This window comes from Pelophylax lessonae (genome assembly GCF_965119305.1).
Source record: "Pelophylax lessonae genome assembly, chromosome: 3".
NCBI lineage: Eukaryota > Metazoa > Chordata > Amphibia > Anura > Ranidae > Pelophylax > Pelophylax lessonae.
The window spans coordinates 114,985,494-115,012,179 of NC_138770.1; the positions used below are offsets into that span (position 1 = coordinate 114,985,494).

At 42.6% G+C, this 26,686-nt stretch overlaps 1 protein-coding gene across 1 annotated transcript in view; it reads left to right on the forward strand.

Moving 5' to 3' along the window:
* OPN5 (opsin 5) overlaps positions 1-26,686 on the forward strand; it is a 203,033-nt gene that overhangs the window by 67,054 nt on the left and 109,293 nt on the right. Inside the window, exon 2 of the mRNA XM_082252505.1 lies at positions 15,349-15,501. Coding sequence (XP_082108631.1) covers positions 15,372-15,501 — 130 coding nt within the window. The 5' untranslated portion in view covers positions 15,349-15,371. The remainder of the gene's footprint in view (positions 1-15,348; positions 15,502-26,686) is intronic.

The window sequence follows — 26,686 nt, forward strand, 5'->3', positions numbered from 1 at the left end:
CTACAACCAACTGAGTGACCACCTCATTAAGAACAACCTTCTTGATCTCCTTCAGTTTGGATTTCGCGTTCAACACTCCACAGAAACTGCTCTTTTAAAACTCACAAATGACTTACTAACAGCAAAATGCAATGGCCACTATTATGTACTCCTGCATTAATGTAAAAAAATGTAGGGCTTTAGAACCACCTGTAAAATGGGGGACCATTAGCTCTAGTTGTGGATGCATTTTCATGTGATTCATGGTAGTCAGGAACCATATTTTAAGGCCTGGTAGCCCATTTTTATTAAAAGGCAAATAAAAAGTCTGTAACATAGGTTTCCTATACAGGGGTTTTTCTCCCGGTAAATACACAAACAGAAAATGCTAGCCCACCTGGCTCCTTATGCTGGTCACCCCGACCATAGGTGCTTCTGTGCAGAGCGCTTTACTCTAGCGTCCACAGCTCCACTCTGGTCTTTGTCCTCAGGCCATTTACTGCCTCTTGCAGATACACACACACACACACGCTCGGGCAGCCACCTACAGCCACTCTGACTCCTGGAGAGCATTGGAGTCAGAAGGACTGGATGGAGTGGAGCAGTCTCCAACTGGGAGCCCTGAGGTATTCCTATTCTTACATTATAAGGCCTACGTACACCTGAGCACACACCCTGCTGGTAATCCAAAAAACCTGGACACAGGATTGGAGATTCCATCCCACCCAAGACACTATGGAATCTCCCAACTACAGAGCCCCATCCAGGTATGCCAAAACCTGGAGAAAGTTGCAAAAGCAGTTTTCTCCACTCCACATCTATACCCTGTATTCCTGCAGGTAGCAAATGTGCATACCCTGTTTCCTTTAACCAACCATTTTTACTGTGACAGTGTCTCATCCTGTCACACACCACCTTAAAATAGAACTAACGGCAAAAATCTTCTGCAGTACCATGTGGTTTGGTGTGACGCAATTTTAAAAATCATGCCTGCACTATTTTTGTGCTTTTAACGTGTAGGGCAGCCCATTAAAATGATTAGGAATTATTAAGAATGCGCAACAAAAATGCAAACGCTCGGAGGCACCTTATGGTGTGAACGAGCCCTAACACACAGTGATATATACTTTATTATCAAGGCACTAATTACTGTCATAGTGATACTAGTGGAAATTACTTATGTGAGAAATGATTTGGCTTCAAATGATTATGTACCAAAATATTCAAACCAAAATAAAAAAATAGATCATAAATGTATATACATTACAAGGATTTTAGCAACTTTTTATTGCATACAATGATGCACTGATATTACATATGTCGACACAGGCCATTTCAGAGGGAGTTCCTGTAAGTGAATGCTTAGTGGGGACATCTAGCTCATAGGGCTCTTTCACACGGCCGCTCTGTTTTTTATCTCCGCTGCGGCACTTTTTTTTTCACGGACACGGATGACACTTGTGTCATCCGCTCCGTATGTCCGCATATCATCCCATCCGTTTGCGGATGATATACGGACATAATGTTAGTCTACGGGGATTGCGGATGTCAGCGGACGACACCGCTGACATCCGATTTTGCATCAGTTCCTTTTTTTACCGGAGGAAAAATAGGGTTCTGTTCCGTTCCAAAAAAAACGAACAGAACTGAAAGGACACAAATCGGATGTCAGCGGGTGGTCATCCACTGACATCCGCAATCCCATTGACATGCATTATGTCCGTATATCACCCGCAAACGGATGGGGTGATGTACGAACATAGGGAACGCCCGTGTGAAAGAGCCCTTACAGTATATTTTCACAATCAGTAAGGACTTTGTTGGAGAAGCTTAATGCCTAGTACACATTATCAGAAAATTAGATAACAAAAATCGCTTTCGGAGGGATCGTACGTTAATCTGATCATTGGTACACAGCAAAAAAAAAAAGCAGATGATCATTCGCCTGATATTCTCATCATGTGTACGAGGCTTACATTTTTAAATCAACTTTTAAGCAAACTTCTTAGAAAATCAGTGAACCAATAACACATACTAGGGATGCCCCTTGTGACGTCCCAAAGAAAAAATGCATTGGACAGAGCAATTTGTGCTGGTGTCATACTCTGTTGGGTTGATCGGAACAACTTTCCATGTAGGTTTTACATTTGCTAGCAATTGTATACATTTTATTACTATGTAGAATTTTTTGGAATAAAATCCTTAGACACTATTGGAGCATTTATTTGTCATGTATGCTGCCATTGGGAGGACCGGGTGTGTTAACCACGTGCAAGTTGACCTCTACGAATGCTGTTAAGGTGTTTGGCTCTGGTAAATGTAGATTTGGATTACTGGTGGAGGCGGTGATTGGACATGAGGACATGGTGTGATTTGTTTTTTTTTTGGATGTTTAAGAAAAAACTTGCGCTTTTTGACTTCTTTCATGCTTTGAGGTCACCATATTTGATGAGTGGGGATATCGGAACTCACCAAATATGGCAGGATCACATTTCATAAACTGTATGGTGTACAATTTTGTTATACATCAATTGGAACAGCATCATATATTTCAATTCTGGTTGCGAGTAGCTTACAGAGACATTATGTACTGTATATGAGTGCAGACATTATTTTGTATTTTGTCAAGGATGAGCAATGGGTCTATGAACACTACTGCGATTGCAAGGAAGCCAATGCCATACAGCGGTGGGGAATCTAACACCCCATCTCATGATGCCTGGAGTTGAAGCTATGCAAAGTAGAACATTTATGCAAATTACATCTTTAAAAAGTTGATATTTGCATACGGACGTCAAAAGGCTCTGGGCAGTGACACAGTGACAGATATTAAAGCAAAGTGCACACACACACTGACACATTATGCTGTCCACTGTACCTATTTTTGCTAGTTTAATTTTGCCCATGGCTTCACTTTAAAGTATAATTTAGTAAGTGTAAAGATACAATGTACATACATTATAAAAAAATTATAGGATGTGAGGATATGAAATGCATATAGAAAAGTCATACAGTTCTTAATTCACACACTTCGTTAATCCACCAGCCCAGCCCATCCCACTCCATGTGGTTATCCAGGGATGTATCTACTGGCATTGCTAACAAATACTTTGCTAAGAACACTGGTATTATATATATACTGTAGTACATCTGATCTATCTATATACTGCATATGCATCTATCTGATTTGTAATTGCAGCAGCAATAGAGCCAAAAAGGTACTGGTAAGGGCAGTGGCTTAGTACTAAGAACTTCTGCCTTGCAGCACAGAGTTCCTCAGTTTAAACCCCCAACCAGGACACTATCTTCATGGAGTTTGCATGTTCTCTCTATGATTGTGTGGGTCTCTTATGGGTACTCCTGTTTCCTCCCACAGATATATTGTACTAGTATGTTAGTAGTAGTAAGTTAATTCTTGTCTAAATTGGCCTAAAAGCCCAACTCTGGGCAAATTTGTTTTTGTTTAGAGGAGAGAAGAGTGGAGATAGCCTTATCTAATCCTCCGTCTCGAATAGTGGACTGTTCTTGACGTCATCAAGCCCAGGATAGGCTCCGAAGAACCAGAAATAGTCCACCGATGGACTAAAGATAGAAGAATCCATTGATTATAAGCTTTCTGATCACCCCTAGAAAAAATGTGCAGTTGACCCGTGCAGTGCTCTACTGCATTAGAAATATTTTTTTGCCCAGAGTTGGACTTTTATGTTTAAGTAGGGAATTTAGATTGTAAGCTCATTAAGGGCAAGGGCTAATGTGAATGTACAATATGTAAATGTGTACAATATGTAAAGCACTGTCTAAATTGTCAGTGCCTAATAACTAACTATAACAAATAATTACCCCAGTCAAGAAGTTTCTTTGTTGAACAACATGAACTTCATACAACATGTAAAATACAGTTCATGTTTACCACACTTAAAGTATATTTCACTTTTGCAGTCAAATATTGAGAAAATCCCAATATATGTTTGCTCTGTGTTCCCATGCACCTTTTAGATGTTTCTCAAGTGGAGGCATCATGGCTGACTCCTAGGTTTTAGAACAGTGTTAGAATGAGCCTGCCCCAAGTCTGTCCTCATTAACATATAATGCAAGAAGCCCAGCCTCTGTACCTTTAACCTTTTGTTAGGATAGACAGTGTTTAAACAATTTATAATTTATAATGAAGATCAGCCTGCACAGTACAGACAAGGTTACATATGGCAAACACAGCTGCCTAGCCTCCTCATAAACAAAGAGAGCTACCTAGGATTTTTTCTTGCTGTAGAGTCAAGAATAGAGCTTCTTAAAAGGTGCCATTTTTAAAAACCCTTCCTTTAACCCCTTTCTGCTGAGAGTATGTATGCAGCCTCACTGGACAGGTCTTTTTTTCCGTTAGATGTGCATATATGCATATCTATCTTTGTGCTAGAAGTGCCCCACACAAAACGCTCCCAGCACAGAGACTGGGGTCTCAGCGAGAGCCCCGGGTCCCGTACTAACGATCGGCACCCAGGTCACCTAAATGCTGCGATAGCCTCTGATTGACTATCACAGGGATTATCCTTGTGAAGCCCGTCCCTGTAAGAGGAAAGATACATTGTATGTCTCTCTCTCTCCTTGCAGAGAGAGATAAACAAAACAAAAAAATAATAATACCGTATATACTAGAGTATAAGCCGACCTGAATATAAGCAGAGGCACCTCATTTTACTACAAAAAACTGGGAAAACATATTGACTCTAATAGAAGTCTAGGGTGGGAAATGCAGCAGCTACTTGACCCAACTAGACCACCACGAGCCCTAAACCAGGGGCTGCGGACATGGTGCAGGGGCTGCAGACATGGTACAGGAGATGCAGGGCTGTGGGCATGGTGCAGGAGATGGTATGGGCATGGTACAGGAGATGGTTCAGGCATGGTACAGGAGATGGTACAGGCATTGCACAGATGGTACAGGCATGGCACAGAAGATGGTACAGGCATGGCACAGATGGTACAGGCATGACACAGATATGGCACAGATGGTACAGGCATGGCACAGATATGGTTCAGGCATGGCACAGATGGTACAGACATGGCACAGATGGTGCAGGCATGGTACCGTTTGCCCGGGAATAGCCGAACGTGTACAGGGTCTCCCGAGTGGCGGCAGCGCTTGCGCACTGACCAGGGAAAGGGTAAGTAAGACTGGAGTATAAGTAGAGGGGGGCTTTCTCAACATGCTGAAAAACTCGGCTTATACTCGAGTATATACGGCAATGAAAAATAAAATAAAAAACAAAGAAAAAAATACCTAGAACAAGGTTTGATCTAGGCCAGTTCAAGGTTTAGTGTTGGGGTCAAGTAAGAGTCAAAGGTCAGGGTCAAAGGTCATGTTCAGTATAGTTTGGGCAGGATTTTTTTTAAAAATACATTTTTTAAAATCGTTTCAGTGTTAGTGTTAGGCCCCGTTCACACTGGGGCGATCCGACTTGGGGGGGCGACCTCCGAGGTCGCGGTGCGAGCAGCGCGCCGCGACCTCGGAGCCGCCGGCACGGACTTCATAACATTGAAGTCTATGGCGGTCGCCTCCTGATTCTGGGCTTTACTAAGGATACAAACAACAACTTACATACAAATATTTGATATCCTTGCAATTGTCGGGAGCAGGAGAATTTATTTTGGGTTGTTCTTTGGTGGTAGATTATGGTAGTAACAAGAAATATACAGCTGCATTTAAAAAACTGATTTTTTTTTTACTATTATGGACCAGTTTTCCTTTGATGATAATAATAATGAAAAAAAAGAAATTAGGGGATATACATTACCATTTATCAACAAATGAAAGCCAAGCTTGTCCTGAAAAAACAAGGTATAATTCACCTGGATGCACAAAGTAGTTGTGATGATTTGTATGATTTTACTTACACATATCAAAGTTGCAAAATTGTGCTTAGGCATTAACATTTGTTTTACCATTATGCACAAAGGGGTTAAGTTATGTTATGTGAATGTTATGTGAATGGAGACATTCATACAAATATAAAGTAGGTGTTATCTCATTTTGGCTGCAAAAGTGGAAATACACTTTAAAGCATAAATTGTACAAGGCAACATGGCATGGTGTTAGTCTAATCATCTGTTAGAAAGCATACATCATTGCAGGCAGCCAAGATACAAAGTCAGTGATCTGAATCATAGAAGACTGCGAATGACAAGATCCGGGGAGCACATACCTGAAATATAAAGTTACCCTACTCTACCCCAAAAACCACCAATCTGTAATTTTTCTGAATCAATGATCAAATTAAAAAGTCATGAAGTCATAAGTAAGTATGTGGTGCAGATCAGAGCATCAGTAGTATTGAGGCCATTGGGCTAGAATGGCAGCCAGGTAACTAGCATTTTCAAAAAGAAAGGTCAGCAGTAGTTTTCTCCATATATTCTACATCAAGGTTTCCTTTGTTGGAACTATCTGCATGTCTTCCCTTTCTGTCCTTCAATGAGGAATGAAATGTTTAGGAGTTGTACATGCATAGATGACAGTTTGTGCGGAAACAGAGCAGCTCGGGCTCTGTAAGAAGAGAATTAAGAAATACCCACAAAACAGGCAATAAAATATCCCCATTCTCCTGTCCTTGAAGAAATGTTAAACTCCTGATACTTTGAACAATCAAATTAACAGCCCAAAAGCAAGCTTTGTAAGATAATTGCAGTTCTAGATTGGCTATTCCCATATGAATACCCCAACCAAATTAAAACATCAGAAAATAAATTGTCCAAACACTTGTGGACATAGAATGAATTGTTGAAATTACTCCATCTGAATTCAGTGAATTACCTCTGTGGCATCCTTCAAAAGACATCATCCTATTCAATAGGGCAGTGCAAAGTAATAGTCAACAAGGAATCTCTTAAAGCTTAACTCCAGGCAAACCACTAAATACACAGATTAAATACAATTGTGAAAACTTCTTTACCCGCTAAAAGATTTGTATTTCTGTTCACCTGATTCTGAGATTTGCACAGCTCTGTGAAAGTTATGCAATTGGGCGCTAAGAATATGCATGCACTATACATACTATCATGTACCTGCTGGAGATCGAGCTGTAGAGGGGGCTTCTCTTTCACCTTCTGTCCAACATCCCTGGTAGAGATGACAGGTGGTGTTGGGCACAGAGTGGCACAGAGGCCGGTATAGCAGATGGCACTAGCTGTGCCTTGGCAGGAAACCGATGGCCGTGGATCGCTGGATGGCACCTGGAACTGAAACTCCGTGATGCTGGATGAAAAGACAGGAGCTAAGCCGGAACACAAGCCAAGGGGCCGTCTACAGCCGGGCAGTGGGGGTGCAGGAACGTGAGATTAAAGCGGTGTCAAGATACAAGCCAAAGTCAGTACACAGTCTGGCAGCGAGATGCAAAGGCATGAGACAGGAGCAGGGTCAAACTCAGGCCAAGGTCACATGTAGGCAGGCAGGAATTCAGAGGCGAATCGAGGACAAACCGAGTCAACACAGGTAAGCAGGAAGCAGGTCAGGGCACAGGTAAACAGGAACCAGCTGCAAGACCATTCAGCAATGTGCTCCTGTCATTGCTCAGTTTAAATAGGCCGTTTGGCGCCAATGCGTGCGCGCGTACCCCCGTACACGCACGTTTCTTCTTGTGCACATGCTAATGTGCCTGCACATGTGCGCCAATGCCTGTTTGAGTCCAGCTGAACTTCTTTTACACATACATACTAGGGGAGTACATCTGGGGGAATCAATGGTGGAGTACACCCCTCACAATTTTGTAAATATTTTTTTATATCTTTTCATGTGATGACACTGAAGAAATCACACTTTGCTACAATGTAAAGTAGTGAGTGTACAGCTTGTATAACAGTTTAAATTTGCTGTCCCCTCAAAATAACTCAACACACAGCCATTAATGTCTAAACCGCTGGCAAATACAGTGAGCACACCCCTAAGAGAAAATGTCCAAATTGGGCCCAAAGTGTCAATATTTTGGGTGGCCACCACTATTTTCCAGCACTGTCTTAAACTTCTTGGGCATGGAGTTCAACGGAGCTTCACAGGTTGCCACTGGAGTCCTCTTCTACACCTCCATAACGACATCACGGAGCTGGTGGATGTTAGAGACCTTGCGCTCCTCCACCTTCCAGTTGAGGATGCCCTACAGATGCTCAATAGGGTTTAGATCTGGAGACATGCTTGGCCAGTCCATCACCTTTACCCTCAGCTTCTTCAGCAAGGCAGTGGTCATCTTGGAGGTGTGTTTGGGATTCTTATCATGTTGGAATACTGCCCTGCGGCCCAGTCTCTGAAGGGAGGGGATCATGCTCTGCTTTAGTATGTCACAGTACATGTTGGCATTCATGGTTCCCTCAATGAACTGTAGCTCCTCAATGCCGGCAGCACTCATGCAGCCCCAGACCATGACACTCCCACCACCATACTTGACTGTAGGCAACACACACTTGTCTTTGTACTCCTCACCTGGTTGCCGCCACACTCGCTTGACACCATCTGAACCAAATACGTTTATCTTGGTCTCATCAGACCAAAGGACATGGTTCCAGTAGCCCAGGTCCTTAGTCTGATTGTCTTCAGCAAACTGTTTGAGGGCTTTCTTGTGCATCATCTTTAGAAGAGGCTTACTTCTGGGACGACAGCCATGCAGATCAATATGATGCAGTGTATGGCGTATGGTCTGAGCACTGACAGGCTGACCCCCACCCCTTCATTCTCTGCAGCAATATTGGCAGCGCTCATACGTCTATTTCCCAAAGACAACCTCTGGCTATGGCGCTGAGCATGTGCACTCAAATTCTTTGGTCAACCATGGCAAGGCCTGTTCTGAGTGGAACCTGTCCTGTTAAACTGCTGTATGGTCTTGGCCACTATGCTGCAGCTCAGTTTCAGGGTCTTGGCAATCTTCTTATAGCCTAGGCCATCTTTATGTAGAGCAACAATTCTTTTTTTCAGATCCTCAGAGAGTTCTTTGCCATTAGGTGCCATGTTGAACTTCCAGTGACCAGTATCAGAAAGTGAGAGCGATAACACCAATGTAAACACACCTGCTCCACATTCACACCTGAGACCTAGTTAAACTAATGAGTCACATGACACCGGGGAGGGAAAATGGCTCATTGGGCCCAAATTGGACATTTGCACTTAGAGGTGTAGTCACTTTTGTTGGCAGCGATTTAGAAATTAATGGCTGTGTGTTGAGTTATTTTGAGGGGACAGCAAATTTACACTGTTATACAAGCTGTACACTCACTACTTTACATTGTAGCAAAGTGTCATTTCTTAAGTGTTGCCACATGAATATATATAATAAAATATTTACAAAAATGTGAAGGGTGTACTTACTTTTGTGAGATACTGTATATATCTATACTGAAAGGTGTTTAGTGCTGAAATTGTTGTCATTCTTACAAATGTCAAATTCCATATCATGATTCGAAGGGTATGATAAGGAAATGAGCCAGCCTCTTTTTTGTCGAGCTTGTCGTTTTATTTTTTTTTGTAGTAAGCTAATAAATTTGCTTTAGCTAAACTGCCTCTGAAATTCTTTGTTTCTGGTTTCAATTAGTTCAAAGTTGTTGGTTTTTTTTTTTTTTCAATATGTGTTATGTTAGAAAAACGAGTACCATAAATACTCTCTGTTTTTATTGTTTTTAAAGGTTTTATTATTTATTACTAATTATGTACATAATTTGTTCAGTGGAACTCCAGCTAATTTTTTTTCCAGTTTTGGAAAATGTAAGGAAGGGTTATAATCTTTATTAGTTTTTATTGTTATATTTATTGGCAGCATGAAGCGAAATTTAAAACGTTCTCATTATCACTATCATAGGAGACACCTGTCCAGTGACACATGTCTCCTAGGCATGAAGTTACCAATTGGGACCATGCAGGGTTCCCTCCAAATTCTACACATTCGTGATTCTCAGGACCAATTAGATCTGGCCTATGTCTGTGCGAACCTCTAGATGGGAAGTCATTCATTTAGTGGGAATTTTACTACTGTCTTATGGTATTTATTTATTGAGTTTTAACAAGGTTAGCAAAGCATTACATAGAGTAACAAGGTACAGAACATAGTAGGATGCACCGATACCATTTTTTTGAGTTTGATACTTTTTCTTAAGCACTCGCTAATTCCAATTACCGATACCTATTTTTAGTGTCATTTTTTTTTTTTTTTTGAACAAATGAAAGAATATTACCATTTCTTTATAATTATGAAGAACTGTAACTTTGAAATTGAGCTACTCCAGTATGATTTTAAAGCCCTGGAAGAACTGTAAGCCCTGGTTGACACCAGTGCAACATTAAATCACGCTATTTCAGCTCGGTTTCAAAGCCGCAGATCAGTGCGATTTGGACCTCCGATTTTTATTGCGGCTTGCGACTTCATTTAACAGAAGTCAATGCAAGTCGCAATGGAATCACAAAAAAGGTATCAGTTTTAGTATCGCAGCATTTGCATGAGTACAAGTACTTGTGCAAATGCCTGATATCAATGCAACACTAGAAAATAGTAATCTTGGGTACCTAGGGGTGTAGGAAGGTGTGGGTTGAAGTTCCAGACTCTCAAAGGTGGAAAGAAAAACCCGAAGTAGACGTTGCAGTTAAAAGGGGTTTTAGTATGTGGGAACATGTCTGTTATAAGTTGAAAAGTAGGTTAAGCTCACCCATGCCTTGAATTTTCCTTATGTCAAGGTCACTGGAAGGAATCTGAGAACGTAGGATAATGTATGGTGTTCTTATAACATTATTAATGGCCCTAACTTTAAGCCTGTAAAAGGTTTCCCTATAGCTCGGGATGACTCACATCTGTTTTCAGACAGCAGGGTCTGAAAACTGGAAATGAGCATAGGAGTGCATTCCTAGCTCTAACCTGAAATGTTATTTAACCACTTCCTGACCACCCACCACCTTTTTACCGCGGCAGGGTGGCTCTCCTGTGTAATCTGACGTAGACCTACCTTGGTCGCGCGCAGGAAGCTAGGGGGCGAGCGCGCACAGCCAGCGGTGCGCTCCCGCACCCACTCGGCAGCGGGGAAGCCGATGCACGGGTCAGGCGGCTCTGATTGCCGCCTGACACCCACGATCGCTCCCCGCTGAGAGAGGATGATCGGCTGTTGTAAACACAGCTGACCGTTCTTCTCCCTGAAATGATCACAGAGCTCATGTGATCCTTCTATATATAATCACATGTCTGTATGGTCATTTCACAAGCCACGCCCCCCCCCCACAGTTAGAATCACTCCCCTAGGCTCCCATTTAACCCATTGATCACCCATAGGGTTAACCCCTTCCCAGCCAGTGTCATTATTACAGTAGCAGTGCATATCTTTAGCACTGATTACTGTAGTAATGTCACTGGTCCCCCCAAAAGTGTCAAAAATGTCAGTCAGGGATCCGATCCATGCGCCGTAAAATTGCAGATCGCCACCATTACTAGTAAAAAAAAAAAAAACTCTAAAAATGACATAGATCTTTGCTGTAGTTAGTAGATGCAATGACTTTTCCACAAACCAATCAAAATATGCTTTTTGCGTTTTTTTTTTTTTTTACCAAAAATATGTATCAGAAAACAAATTGGCATAAAATGTAAACTAATTTGATTTTTACATTTTTTTTTTGGGAATGTTATATAGCAGAATGTGAAAAATATTGTCTTTTTTTTCAAAAATGTCGCTTATTTATAGCGCAAAAAATAAAAAAATCGCACAAGTGATCGAATACCCCCAGAAAGCTCTATTTGTGGGAAAAAAGGACATCAATTTTATTTGGGTACAGCGGCGCACGACCGCGCAATTGTCTGTTTAAGTAATGCAGTGCCGAATCGCAATATGGGGCCTGGTCATTAAGGGGGCAAATCCTTCCGGTCTTAAAGTGGTTAATGTTCTTATATATATAAAATGTGAGTCTTGTGAGCTGCTATGATGATGTTTTCTTATTTTAAAATCTCTAAGCAGCCCCCACCTACAAACACTGGCATATGTGTTCACTGAAAATTGATTAATGCAAGGTGTGACGCTATTAGTCCTCTAGTGTAAAATCACACCAATATTACATCAATCAAGGTCACTTTTTTGACCTTCCATTCAGTTGGGGGGTCAAAAGCTGTCAGGTGAGAGTACATCTGGTGAAGGGCAGCATGGATGTGTATAAAGTGTATGCATGCACACCATTGGTGGTTGGGAGAAGCGTAGAAGGAACTGTTAGATAGACAAATGACAGTTCTTTATAAGAGATTTTTATGATTTTATTTTTTTGATGGATCACATATTTGCAAATCAAGTACAAAGTAGATGTATTCACATTATTAGTGGTTGGAAGAAGTATAAGAAGCACTGTTGAGGACACGTTGGATATTTTCTTTTATAGAGACATTCATGAATTTATTTGATTTATTTTGGTCAGTGTTGATTCGATTGATTGCTCACAAATTTCTGTAATTTCATTTTTATTTATTTTCATATGCATGTATGTATATATGATTGATGTAGTATTGGTTTGATTTAACACTGGAGGACAAATAGCGGCACACCTTGTGTTAATTAATTAATGTTCTTATTGCATAGGGCACTGTACCTGAGACCATTCATGTTACAGATTCCAAACCAGGCAGGTTTGAGCAGTATTTCAATCTAGTATTTTAAAGCTAAATTGACTTGCTGCCTCATCAGCTAGCACAGCTGTCTTCCTTCCCCTCTGTGACCATTCAGCCTTTTAATCTCTGCCTATAATAGATTCCCTGCGTGAAGACAGTTCCATGTTAATAGATGTGTTCTAATCTGATCTGGCTGTCTGTTTACTTACCTTGGATGGGACTCCTGGTAGGGCAGCATGGTGTCTTAGCAGGTTGTGCTTTTGTCTTACAGCCAGGGGTCCTTGGACCAAATCCCAGCAAGGATACTATCTGCATGGAGCTTGCATGTTCTCACTCTGGTTTCCTCCAGCATTCCAAAGACATGGTGATACATTCTAAAAGTCCCACTACAGACCCTGGAGGCATTCCATTGTGTGCTCTAGTACTCTTTTCAAACATGGAGTCACAGAAAAAGTTATGCTTGAAGTGCACTGAAGATTGCAACATGTCTCAGTGGCTTCCAAGATGGCTACACCTATGGTGCTGCAACAGGTTTATGCAGAGTACCAAAAGGAAATGATTTTGAGCAGTACACTATTCTATGTTGTAGTTATCTCCAAATATCACCAATGGGGCAGCCATTCGTATTGTTATGGTCTAGGCCAGCCTTTTTCAACCAGGGTGCCCAGGCACCCTGGGGCGCCTTGAGGTTTCTTCAGGGGTGCCTTGGCAAAATGCCTAAAAATTGCCCCAAAATTGTAAACAAGCCAGTGGGTGGATGAAACCTGCCTTTTAGTTAAAGTTTAGTTTAGTCAATGTTGGGTGTCCTACTTGTATCGATGTTGCTGCATTATGTAAAACTATCAGAATAGTTTTTACATTTTAGAATAGGGTGCCTCAAGACTGTCCATAATTTTGGAGGGTGCCTCGTGATTGTACATCATTTTAAAGGGTGCCTTGACTGAAAAAAAAAGTTGAGAAACACTGGTCTAGGCCATGGGTAGGTAACTTCGGCACTCCAGCTGTGAGACTGCAAAAATTACAAATTCCATCATGAGTGTGGCTTTTAGAGTCTTGAAATGCCTCATGCAAATTAAAGTTCCAAAACAGCTGGAGTGCCAAGGTTGCCTACCCTTGCTTTAGGCACCTATTTAATCATTGGGAGAAGTTAAATGGACTTTAAAGGCACAAACAGGGATGAAGTAAAAAACTTTTTTATTGATTGACATATAAAAACAAAGGTAAAACCCCTAACAACAAGGGGAATACTTATTTATACATACATAATATACATAAAAAGCACCAAAATGTACTTAGACAATAAGACATATGTGTATATCAATAATAAATTGAGTAATTGCATAACACATGAGACATGGTGGTATCAGAGTACTATACATTACGTCCTACAAGACTCGAAGGTAGTGCCAGGAATTGACGCTATATAGGTCCTCGAGTGTAGTTGGTACAACCCTGAAATGAGGGATAATTCATGTAGCCAGATGCCCTACATGTTTCGCTTGAGGAATCAAGCTTCTTCTGGAGCTACTGGTATACAGACTCTGTGTGCCTATTATTAATAATAATAATGGTTTATTCTTTTACACAGAGTCTGTATACCAGTAGCTCCAGAAGAAGCTTGATTCCTCAAGCGAAACATGTAGGGCATCTGGCTACATGAATTATCCCTCATTTCAGGGCTGTACCAACTACACTCGAGGATATAGCATCAATTCCTGGCACTACCTTTGAGTCTTGTAGGACGTAATGTATAGTACTCTGATACCACCATGTCTCATGTGTTATGCAATTACTCAATTTATTATTGATATACACATATGTCTTATTGTCTAAGTACATTTTGGTGCTTTTTATGTATATTATGTATGTATAAATAAGTATTCCCCTTGTTGTTAGGGGTTTTCCCTTTGTTTTTATATGTCAATCAATAAAAAAGTTTTTTACTTCATCCCTATTTGTGCCTTTAAAGTCCATTCAACTTCTCCCAATGATTCGATATACCTATTAAGGATGTGGCACACTGTCTTCTAATCTTGTTGCGCCCATGCTGTGCTGCTGTATTGGTTGCGCAAAATATCCATTTATTTAGGCACCTATTTACCTTAAAGCAGAACTAAACACTCCTATCTTTAATAGCCAAGGAAGCTACCATCTTGGCCTCCGTTTGATCTGCAGCTGCCATGGTGCTGCACATGTGATTAGTTATTACACCAGCCGTTTGATTGTTTGACAGATAAGTTTAGAGCACAAGTTCTCATTCACGACATGCCTTGAATATAACTGATTTGGAAAACTGTTAAATTGATGAGTTTAGTTGTGCTTTAAGTCCCCATTCACACTAGCGCGACTTGTCAGGCGACTTGGTCGCCTGACAAGTCGCGGTGGGTCGCCTGCCATTGATTAGCACAGGACCCGTTCTAATAGGAGCGACACAAGTCGCTCTGACTTAGAAAAAAGGTCCTGTACTACTTTGGGGCGACCTGCATTGACTTCAATGATATGAAGTCCATGCATGTCGCGCCGAGGTCACAGTGCACGCTGTGCACCGCGACTTCACAGGTCGCCCCAGCAAGTAGCGTCGCCCCTGTGTGAACGGGGTCTAAGGGTTCCTACAGTAAAGTAAACCTGTTAGTTTTAAAAAACTTTTAACATCAGCTCTTTGTGTGCTTGAAAGGTAAAGCATTTGAATTTCTGACTTATGCAATACATTTGATGCTACAAGTGCAAATGATCATTTCAGTGCAGCATTTACTAAGTTTGTCTTTCTCTTCAGGGATAAATGACACCTGAAACAAGATGGAGACAAATAAAAGTTTCCTTGGGTACGATGGCATTATTCCAGCATTTGAAAGAGGAGACGACCTATTTGAATCGAAACTTTCAAAAGAAGCTGACATATGTGCTGGATTATACCTATTATGTATTGGTAAGTTATCATGTTATCAGTCAGGTGCGGTGAATACTCCTATAAAAATCTGTGAAGTGTGCATGTATGGAAGAGCACTGGGGCCAAGATAAGAAAGAAGCATTTGGCACTTCTGAAACACTGGGGTTGATTTAATAATGGGCTGTGCACGCTACAAGGGAACTTGCACTTTGTACGTTTTAATTTTCCCCAGAGCTTATTGAATGTGATGAAATTTCACTTTGTAAAGAATACAAAATCACGTGCAGGAAAAAAAAAATGATCTGAAAGTCAAATGAATTGTATTGAAGCTGTCAATTTATTGCCCAGTTCTAACTTTACCAAATTCTGGTGGTCAATCAAAATTGTCTTCTGGTGGTAAACTGACTTCTTCCTGGCAATTACTTGTGATCATAAAGGTTATTTCCAGTACATGCAAAGTCACGCCAAGTATTTAGCCAGCCAAAGCCCTGGTAGATGTTAGAAAGTGGAAACAATGTGGGAACCCACATTCCAATTTTCAGATGAATTCAATCATTTTCAGCCACTGTAAAAAAGGCCATATAGATTAATGCAACCTATCAAAAAGCTTCCATGAACACCATCAAAACATCTACTGTATAAACAGGGCTTTTTTTCTCAGGGAATAGGCGCAGGTACTCCCTCCTTCTGAGTCATCCCTTGTCTCCACCCACCATCCACCCCCGAGCACCATTCCTTGGTTCCTACCGGTATTGCTCCTTTTAGAGAATATAGAATCAAGTATTGTTTTGTAGTAGTTTGTATTGAATTTGTTAATTACCAAGAAAAGCAATAAAATAGATCCACTGTAGCAGACAACAATAGCCCCCTGCCTGCAACAAAATACCCCCTCCCCCAGCAACAATAGATCCGTCAGCAATAATAGACTTAAAAAAACAATATATTCCCCAGCAACAATAGACCCCCCAGCCACAATAGATCCACCCCAGCAAAACTACACCCATTGGAGGATTTGTCCTCCAGCAACAATGGATTCACCACAGCAACAATAGATCCCCTTGCAACAAAATATCCCCACCAAAAATACACCCCCAAGAGGATTTGGAGATCCTTCACCAGCATTAATATGTCCCCCACCAGCAACAAAAGATCCCCCAGCAGCTAACATCAATAGACCATTTAACACAGGGATCAAAAACTGAGCTACTAGCCAGGCCTTAAGAGTTACTTGGTCACCAGTTGTCCAACACAATCCTAGCCCCTAATTCCGCTCGTAAACACACCCTTGTAAATTATCTCATAAAATGACATTGTTAAATGTTTTAAGCAGAATTAGATTATATAAATACATTTTAACAACAACTTTATCAGTACCCATCAATGCAGCCTATCAGTGCCCATCAATGCAGCCTATCAATGCCCAACAGTGCAGCATATCTTTGTAGCCTATCAGTGCACTTCAGTGCCATCTCATCGTTACTCATAAGTGCTGCCTCATCAGTGCCGCCTTATCAGTGCCCATCAGTGAAGTATATCTGTGCAGCCTTATCAGTGCAGCCTATCAGTGCCGTCTCATAAGTGCCACCTAATCAGTACCCATCAGTGCAGCCTTATCAGTGCCCATCAATGCAGCCTATCAGTGCCCATCAGTGAAGACTCATCAGTGCCTATCAATGCAGCCCTTAAATGCCCATCAGTCAGCCTATCAGTGCTCATCAACGCAGCCTCATCAGTGCCCATCATTGCAGCCACATCAGTGCCTATCATTACAGCTTCATCAGTGCCTATCAGTGCAGGCTCATCAGTGTCCATCATTGCGGCCTCATCAGTGCCCACTAATGCAGCCTCATCAGTGCCCATCAATGCAGCCCCATCAGTGCCCATCATTGCAGCCTATCAGTGCCCATCAGTGAAGCCTCATCAGCACCTTTTAATGCAACCTATCAGTGCCCATCAGTGCAGCCTCCTCCATGCCCATCAATGCAGCCTCAGCAGTTCCCATCAGTGGAGCCTCATCAGTGCCCACAAATGTAAATGTAAATTCTTTGTTCTGAAACGCCAACCACTGTCAAGTGAGCCGGCCCAGGAGGCGGGACTTTGTTTGAAAGAAAGCAGAGTTTCAGTTCTAAGCTGTGTCAGAGAAGGAGTTCCCCTCTCTGCGTGATCCAGCTGGCTCCCCTCTTCCTCTCCTCTCCCTTTCCCACAGTTTCCTGGCCAATCTCCTGGAGGAGAATCGGCTCCCTTTCAACCCCGCCTGCCGCGGGCACCCTGCAAATGCGAGCAGTCCAGTGGAAATTTTAAGGGCTGATTTAGCAAACTTCATCACCTCTTGCCATTACAAATATTCAGTGCTGGGGGTGCTGGTTGTGTTCCTTTTTGTTCTTGTTCACCCTTTTTCATCTATTGCATTGATTTTGTGATTGCATTATATATATATATTTTTTTGAGGACTTTATTTATGCACAGGCTTTTCAGAGTCATCCACTGAAGATCTTTTGTGTATAGGCTCGCTTTTACAGTTTTACATTGAGGATTGATTTTACTTCGAAATTTTTGCATCAGGTTTTATCATATAGAGCACTATCCACAGTGGTGGACATCGTTATTGTCACAGAGTGTATCACATGTATTTATGATTTGAATTAGCGCCGATTTTTCACACCATACACCCCCGCGTTCCTGCTGAAAAAAAACCCAGAGTACTGGTAATGGGTTGCCTTGATCAGTGGTTAAAGTTGCCTAAAACTTGTCTTAGATTTGGTGAGGATAATGTGTGCCAATTTCCAAGCACTTTCAAACAGCTTTTGAAAGCTAATGGGATTGAAAGTTATTGAAAGAACAAAGATAACATCTGAACAATCTTACAGATTGAAATAGATTGAATACATTGAAAGAATAGTGGCAATCATCTAGGAATCAATTGAACACAAGAACATTTCAAGCGATTGGATAAAATGCTATTGGATTTTCCATTGAGTTTGATTGGGGTTTCATGAACTCAGTTACCCAGTGGTCAACAGAAAATAGTGAATTATTCATCAGACTCTTTTTTTAAAGTTCAGTGGAAAATCAACTCAAAATTGGGATTTAACGCATGTATTTCATAAGTTTGAACAACTTAAGTGTAAAAAGTAAGAATGAAAAACAAATAAAGCTGAACTGTTTCTGTATTGATTAACACATTATTATACTGTATATGTGTTAGGAGGGGGGATGGGTGCGCTGATAGTGTGTTGAAGCTGCTCCCGGTATTCAGTGCTTGGTGAATATGTGAAGTAAATGAGATATAATGGGTGCGCTAAACAACAATAAATCCAAACATATCAATAATTAAAATTAAAACTAAAACATATAATAGAACATGTGATATTCGTGAATAATCAATGAGTGCATAAACACAAAAGTTCATGAGTGTCCATAAATTGGTGATGATATTAAATATAAGATGAAGAAAAATAAACTTGATTCCACATCCAAAGTGTATCCACCACCAAGTGAAATTTCTCCTTACCGAACGGAAAAAGGTAAGGTGCAAATGATAAACTTAAGTGCTGAACAAAATCGATCTCCGTGGTGAACCAGCAATCACCTTGTGCAAAACACCTGGGTTGGCCTCTTACCAGATGGCAATCAATACACGCTTGTATCTGCAGAAACACTGCCTTCCCCTTCTCCTAAAATCCACAGAGTCTGTCACAACAGCCACGCTGACGATTCAGCTCCACCATATGACAAAGGAACAGAAGCAGACTAATAGTGTATTACCCTTTTAAAATTTATTTAAGCAAGCAGTATTGCACTTACAATTAGGAGTCTTGAAATCAGCATAAGTAAATATGTGCCAGAAATCTCTGAAGAGGCTTGCGTCCGGCTGCAGCACGGACCGCAAGTATCTGTGTGACGTGTACGCCTCCTATTCTGACCGGTTTCTTCCGATTGGACTTCAACTGAGACAGGAGTAGATGTGGAATCAAGTTTATTTTTCTTCATCTTATATTTAATATCATCACCAATTTATGGACACTCATGAACTTTTGTGTTTATGCACTCATTGATTATTCACGAATATCACTGTGTATTCATGTTTGGATTTATTGTTGTTTAGCGCACCCCATTATATCTCATTATTATACTGTATATACTGTATCTATACTGTAAATATATATATCTTTATATACTAGCAGTGTACGTACTTTAATTGGCTTGATATCAGCCTGCAGTCTACTATACAGCATAGCTCAGGGTGGAAGAGAAAAAAGCAGCACAACATGCCAATCAGATGTGTAGGATGCTAATATACTAACAAGGTACATACTGATAGGTGGAGAGCAGAGAGAAGGGCAGATACGCCTATCAGTCTGTCGCTTCTTCTTTCATTGTCTAATTGCAGCTGGGGGAGGTACAAAAACTGTAAGTGTCAATTAACTGTATCTAAGAAAAATGAGGTCTCCTGCCCTTTTTTAAATAATAAACATTTTATACTTGATTTTGCACAGAGCAGCCCCAATCCTCTTCTGGCGTCCCCCACTGGTGCTCTCTTCTCCTTCTCTTCAGTGACTGCCCTCATAGCAAGCCCTTGCAGTGGGGGGGGGGGGGGGGGGGGCTGGGGAAACGTGCATGCTCTGCCCTGAGTCGGGCTCTGTGGGTCTATAGACACACATAGCATCACTCAGCCCCACTCCCTGCTCCCTCCTCACTTTATTTGATTGACAGCAGCAAGCGCTGAAGGTTTCCGCGCTGTTGTCACTGAGCCTATGAGGAAAGAGTGAGCTCTAGGGCACAGCACTGGATCAGGCTCAGGTAAGTATTTAGGGGGGGCTGCACATTAAAGGTTTTTTATTTTAATGTAGAGATTGCATTAAAATGGTTGTAAACCTCAAACATGAAATATGAACAAAGCATATCCCTCTATAGTATGTACTTGTCTCAATCCAGAGCACTAAGTGTAATTTCTGTTTGCTGCTTTGTTTCTCTGCTTCTGACAATTTTTTCCTGACACCAAGAGAAAAAAGGTGACAAGGGAGGGATCTCCAGCTGATTCAAAGCCTTAGCTCTGTTCCTGTGTACTGTGTGAATGAGGTGTGTTCCCTTCTCTCCAATCAGCTCACAGAGCTCTTCTCACTGAGCTCTGCAGAGTAACTTCAGCTCTCCACCCCTTTTTTTTTCTGAACTTTCAGACAAGCTTCTAAGTTCTGCACTTTGAACGGATGTCGAGAATAGAGGACTGCAGATAAACAGGTACAACTTATCTAGGAAAATTTGTTTAATCTCTGTGTATCACCTAAAGCCAGTCACTTCATCGGGTATATGTAAATGTTTACTACCTTTTTACCACTACCACTAAGACTACCACGTCTCAGCCAATGAGGAGGGAGAGTCTCATGCAGCCGAGACACTCCTGAAAAATCACAGGATAGAGATGGGGCTCAGGTAAGTATTAGGGGGGCTGAGAGGGGCTTCCACAGAAGGCTTTTTTCGTAATGCATAGAATGCATTAGGATAAAAAACCTTCAAACTTTACAACCCCTTTAATTAGGTTGCTGCCTGGAGTTTAACTTTACAGCAGTTACAAATAAACTGAAATGTGAGCTTTGAGTTGATGGGCCCGGGAGTATATCACTGTGTGTTTTCTGGCCTTTGGTTAGGCTTCTTCATGCTCTAACTGCTACAATGGTTTTTAGCTGTAATTGCCATGATGAAAGGCAGTTAGATTCCAACCTTCAGGCTTGATCTCAGCTGGATATCGCTGATATTTTTGGCAGCATAGAACAATACAAATGATGAACATTTGGGAGTAAATTGTTTCTTGTGTGATGAGATATGAGCTGACAGACTATTCATTTTTTTAATGATTAAAGGTCTCAGCACAAATAAAACCTGGATGAGAGGGATGGTAACAGGTGATTTAGCTGGCCAAGAAAAACAACAGCAAGATTTTGAGCAGTACTTAAAGTGTTACTAAACCCAGGACTCTTCATTCACTATATCTGATCTCCCACAGTACACCGTACATGGAAATGCAATCATTTTACTAAATATAAACCGCTAAATAACTTTTCTCGTCAGAAGTGTATAGAGGTCTTGTGACTTCTATCAGTGTCTGGTTAAAGCTTGTAAGAGGAGTTTTCATTCTACTCTGACTGTCCTTTGAGGCTGCAGGACCCTGGACCCTCTGTCTGGATGGTGCTGATTGGCCATGTGCTGATCACATGCACCCTCCCAAGAAAAATAAAACTGAGCATGTGCAGAGTGACTCCAAAGACTCTGTTTTATCAGTTTTAGCTGGAGAGGCAGAGGACAGGGATTATGGCTGGAGAGGCAGAGGTCAGGGATCCTGGCTAGAGAGTAAGAATACAGGGATTCTGGCTAGAGAGGCAGAGGACAGGGATCACAGCTTGAGTGGCAGAGGACAGTAATCACGGCTGGAGAGGCAGAGGACAGGGATTACGGCTGGAGAGGCAGAAGTCAGGGATCACGGCTGGAGAGGAAGAGGTCAGGGATCACGGCTGGAGAGGAAGAGGTCAGGGATCACGGCTGGAGAGGAAGAGGACAGGGATCACGGCTGGAGAGGCGGAGGACAGGGATTATGACTGGAGAGGCAGAGGACAGGGATCATGGCTGGAAAGGCAGAGGACAGGGATCAGGGCTGGAGAGGCAGAGGACAGGGATCACGGCTGGAGAGGAAGAGGACAGGGATCACGGCTGGAGAGGAAGAGGGCAGGGATCATGGCTGGAGAGGCAGAGGACAGGGATCACAGCTAGAAAGGCAGACAGGGATCATGGCTGCAGTGGCAGAGGACAGGGATCATGGTTGGAGAGGCAGAGGACAGGGATCACAGTTGGAGAGGCAGAGGACAGGGAGCACGGATGGAGAGGCGGAGGACAGGGATTACCGCTGGGGAGGCCGAGAGCAGCAATCACAGCTGGAAAGGTAGAGGACAGGAATCACCTCTGGCACAGCACTTGGCATAGCTCCTTTCCCATCCCAGCTCTGTTCACAGCTCCTCCTCCCCACATTGCACAGAGCTGAAAACACATTATGTTACTTACGGCAACGATCTTCACTGAATGGCACTTAGTGTTCTTCATTGAGACAAGTACACACTCTAGAAGGTGTGCTTTGTTCATATTTCATGCTTGAGGTTTACAACCACTGTAAGTGCGCTGGATTTAGTTGATGGCTGATTCATCAATGCTAGTTAAAAGGAAAACTCATATATATAACAGTGGCGGCTGCTGCGTATAGGCTCTAATAGGCTTCAGAAAAGGGTGGACCCGGGGCGCAGAGCACTAGCCCTAGCCCACCCATTTGTGTGACAATAGCGAATTAAAATTCGCTATTGTCACATGGATCCTCCTCCTGGCCAATCAGGAAGCGGGTCCGAGACCCGCTTCCCGATTGGCTGAAAGACGAACCTGTGCCATTGGCCGAGGAGGAGGCGGGAGGACTCGAGGAGACGCGGGGGACTGAGGAGAAGCCGCCGCTGCAGGTAAGTGCACTGGTCTTTCTGCATTGAAAGGGGGCACGGCACGCTGGTCACTCTGCATTAAAAAGGGGCACGGCACGCTGGTCACTCTGCATTGAAGGGGGCACGGCACGCTGGTCACTCTGCATTGAAAGGGGGCACGGCACGCTGGTCATGCTGCATTGAAAAGGGGCACAGCACGCTGGTCACTCTGCATTGAAGGGGGGCACAGCACGCTAGTCACTCTGCATTGAAAGGAGGCACGCTGGTCACTCTGCATTGAAAGGGGCATGGCACACTGGTCACTCTGCATTGAAAGGGGGCACGGCACGCTGGTCACTCTGCATTGAAAGGGGGCATGCTGGTCACTCTGCATTGAAAGGGGACATGCTGGTCACTCTGCATTGAAAGGGGGCACAGCACGCTGGTCACTGCATTGAAAGGGGGAACGCTGGTCACTGCATTGAAAGGGAGAACGCTGGTCACTGCATTGAAAGGGGGAATGCTGGTCACTCTGCATTAAAAGGGGGCACGGCACGCTGGTCACTGCATTGAAAGGGGAACGCTGGTCATTCTGCATTGAAAGGGGAAACGCTGGTCACTCTGCATTGAAAGGGGGAATGCTGGTCACTTTGCATTGAAAGGGGGAACGCTGGTCACTTTGTATTGAAAGGAGGTATGGCACGCTGGTCACTGTGCATTGAAGGGGGCACGATGGTCTCTCTGCATTGAAGGGGGCACGATGGTCTCTCTGCATTGAAGGGGGCACGCGAGTCACTCTGCATTGAAAGAGGCACGCTGGTCACTCTGCATTAAAAGGGGGCACGGCACGCTGGTCACTCTGCATTGAAAGGGGGCACGATGGTCACTCTGCATTGAAAGGGGGCACGCTGGTCACTCTGCATTGAAAGGGGGAATGCTGGTCACTTTGCATTGAAAGGGGGAACGCTGGTCACTTTGTATTGAAAGGAGGTACGGCACGCTGGTCACTGTGCATTGAAGGGGGCACGATGGTCTCTCTGCATTGAAGGGGGCACGATGGTCTCTCTGCATTGAAGGGGGCACGCGAGTCACTCCGCATTGAAGGGGGCACGCTGGTCACTCTGCATTAATAGGGGGCACGGCACGCTGGTCACTCTGCATTGAAAGGGGGCATGCTGGTCACTCTGCATTGAAAGGGGGCACGATGGTCACTCTGCATTGAAAAGGGGCAGAATGGTCACTCTGCATTGAAAAGGGGCACGCTGGTCACTCTGCATTAAAAGGTGGAACGCTGGTCACTCTGCATTGAAAGTGGGCACGGCACGCTGGTCACTCTGCCTTGAAAGGGGGCACGCTGGTCACTCTGCATTGAAGGGGGCACGATGGTCACTCTGCATTGAAGGGGGCACGATGGTCACTCTAATTTGAAGGGGGCACACTATACATTGAAGGCCCCCTTCACACTTTTGTGACCTCAAAGTCACGCAATTTTTTACAGGGTTTTTTGCCGCAAAGCAATGCCTAGTACATTTTTCTGTTTGCGCTCCCTCCAAAAATTTTGAGCACCAGCCGCCACTGATAAATAAAGAACTCTTGGAAGTGTAATTGTGATATTGTCTGTAACTAGGATTTGATATAGCCAAGATACTTACTATATAAATACTTTCCTTCAGAAGTTATATGATTACGAGGTTTGAGAAAACCATGCAGCTTAGCCAAGACTTTAAAAAGTAATTGCCATGACATGCAGTTCTCTCTTTATGCACCTGCCTCCCATGAGTCTTCCATGTACTGCATGATGCTCAGGGTCAACTAGCATAAAATGTGCGTGGGAAGAAGGAGCCGGAGGCATGGTAAATAAATTAGAAGTCACAGCCAAGCCCCTGTGACATTTCCTGTCAATCTTTTGGGAAATGAGGCACAACTAGTACTATTCGGTCAGCCAGTGTTAGGCCTCATTCACACTGATATTGACAAACCTTTGATTATATGTGGTTATAGGCATTGTGACAAGTGCGAGGCCCTGCCATGGTATGAGTTTGGTAAACTGGTAGAGATGACACAGGATGCTCAAAGGTTCCGTTTTAAAAGCTCCAGCATGTGATTTGTAAGCAAAGAAAGTTCTGTTCTGAGTTTTGTCCGGGTTTGGCAATCATGGATCAGGGCCTTGAGTTTGAAGGTTCTAAAGTGTCTTCGGTGCAAGCATTCACAGATCCAGCATCTGGTGTAAATTGTGGGCCTATTTTCATGCCTGGAAGAGACAGCTGCAACATACAGCAGGCCAAAGTAATGAGTCGCTGTATGAGGGTATGCACCATGCATAGACCATTCACAGGCGTAAATCCAAGAACTCTGCATTTGCATGTTCTGGGGTTTAAGTCTGTGCGCATGCACAAGTTTACGCAAGCAATGCGTATACCCAGGTTCAGCTGTTCCATATTACAGGTGGCTGTACGCTGAAAATACGCATTCAATTTACACTGGATGCCTGAAATCGTCCGTGTGTATGAGGCCTGAATTGTAATATTCACACTGTGCCTTTATCTGCATTTAGGTGCTCCCAGTTTAGTTGTGTTTAGAGAAAATATAATTCTGTGAATGCAGAGGCAAATAGATATCTGAATGTGTCTAAATGCATGCAAATTCACATAATCGCATCAAGGCATATAAATATGTTTAAATGTAGGAGCACTTGATCTGGGAAGCTTAACATTTGTTAATAAATCCAAGATAATTTCTTATGTGTTTAAATAACCTAAACCTTGGAGGCTTGTGTGAATGTAGCTTTACTCTTGGGAAGCCAGTGGGCAAAATTTGTGAGCATGTATTTTGTAATAGCACCATTTTTTAGGTTTAGTCTACAAAAAAAAAATATTGTCTAACATTGCTGTGTCCACTAATTCTTTTTGGAGGTCTACTTTAATAACTTTTTAAGCTTGTGTACAATGCCATTTGTTTACATGAGAACTGCCTTTTTCATACATATGTCAATAAGAATATAATATCAGCTTAAAACAGCTTAAATAAACCTCCCTTTTAAGCAATTCTAGCAGCTGATTTAATCACTTACTGAGTATGTAGCTTCTTTATCTTTTAATTCTTGCCTATGTCCCTGTTTAGGCTGGTGCCATGACCACTGCTGCCCTAGGTTTCCTGTTTTAGGGTGGCTCAATTCTCTTGCAACATGCTATTGAGCCCCCCTGACATGCAGAGACTGGAGTTGTGTCTCTCTATACTGTTTTCATCAATAGAAACACCCAGTACCATAGCCTAGTATGTCAAGGCACTCCCTTGCTCCACCCTCCTCCCCCCCCCCTCTATTCTCCAAGCTAACAAGACTGGCTGGAAAATGCACTATCCAATGTTAACTTTTTCCTGTGAAGACCAAAAGTTTAGGGAAGCAGCACTGAGAGAACAGCAGCCATTGCATTTAAAGTTGTAAACTGTAAGTGCTGGGGTAAGAAATGTCATGTATATTTTACTAGGGATTGTTTATTGTATTCCCGTAATTTGGCCTAGAAGGAGGTTTGACACACTTCCAAAAAAACTCAAAGCCTTTTCTAATGGGGCCCTGTAAAGAAGGAATGTACATCATTAGCTGTCTGAAAAATAATTATTTTAAATAGGAATTTAATCTGCTGAAAGCTCTTCAACATCTAACAGACTTCCTGGTGCATTGCATGCCTGGGACCTAGATGCATGCGCTGGTTTACTCTGCTGACCCCTATGTCTCTACAGGGCTGAAGTCCAAAGGTAGAGACCAAAGTACTCAGAGA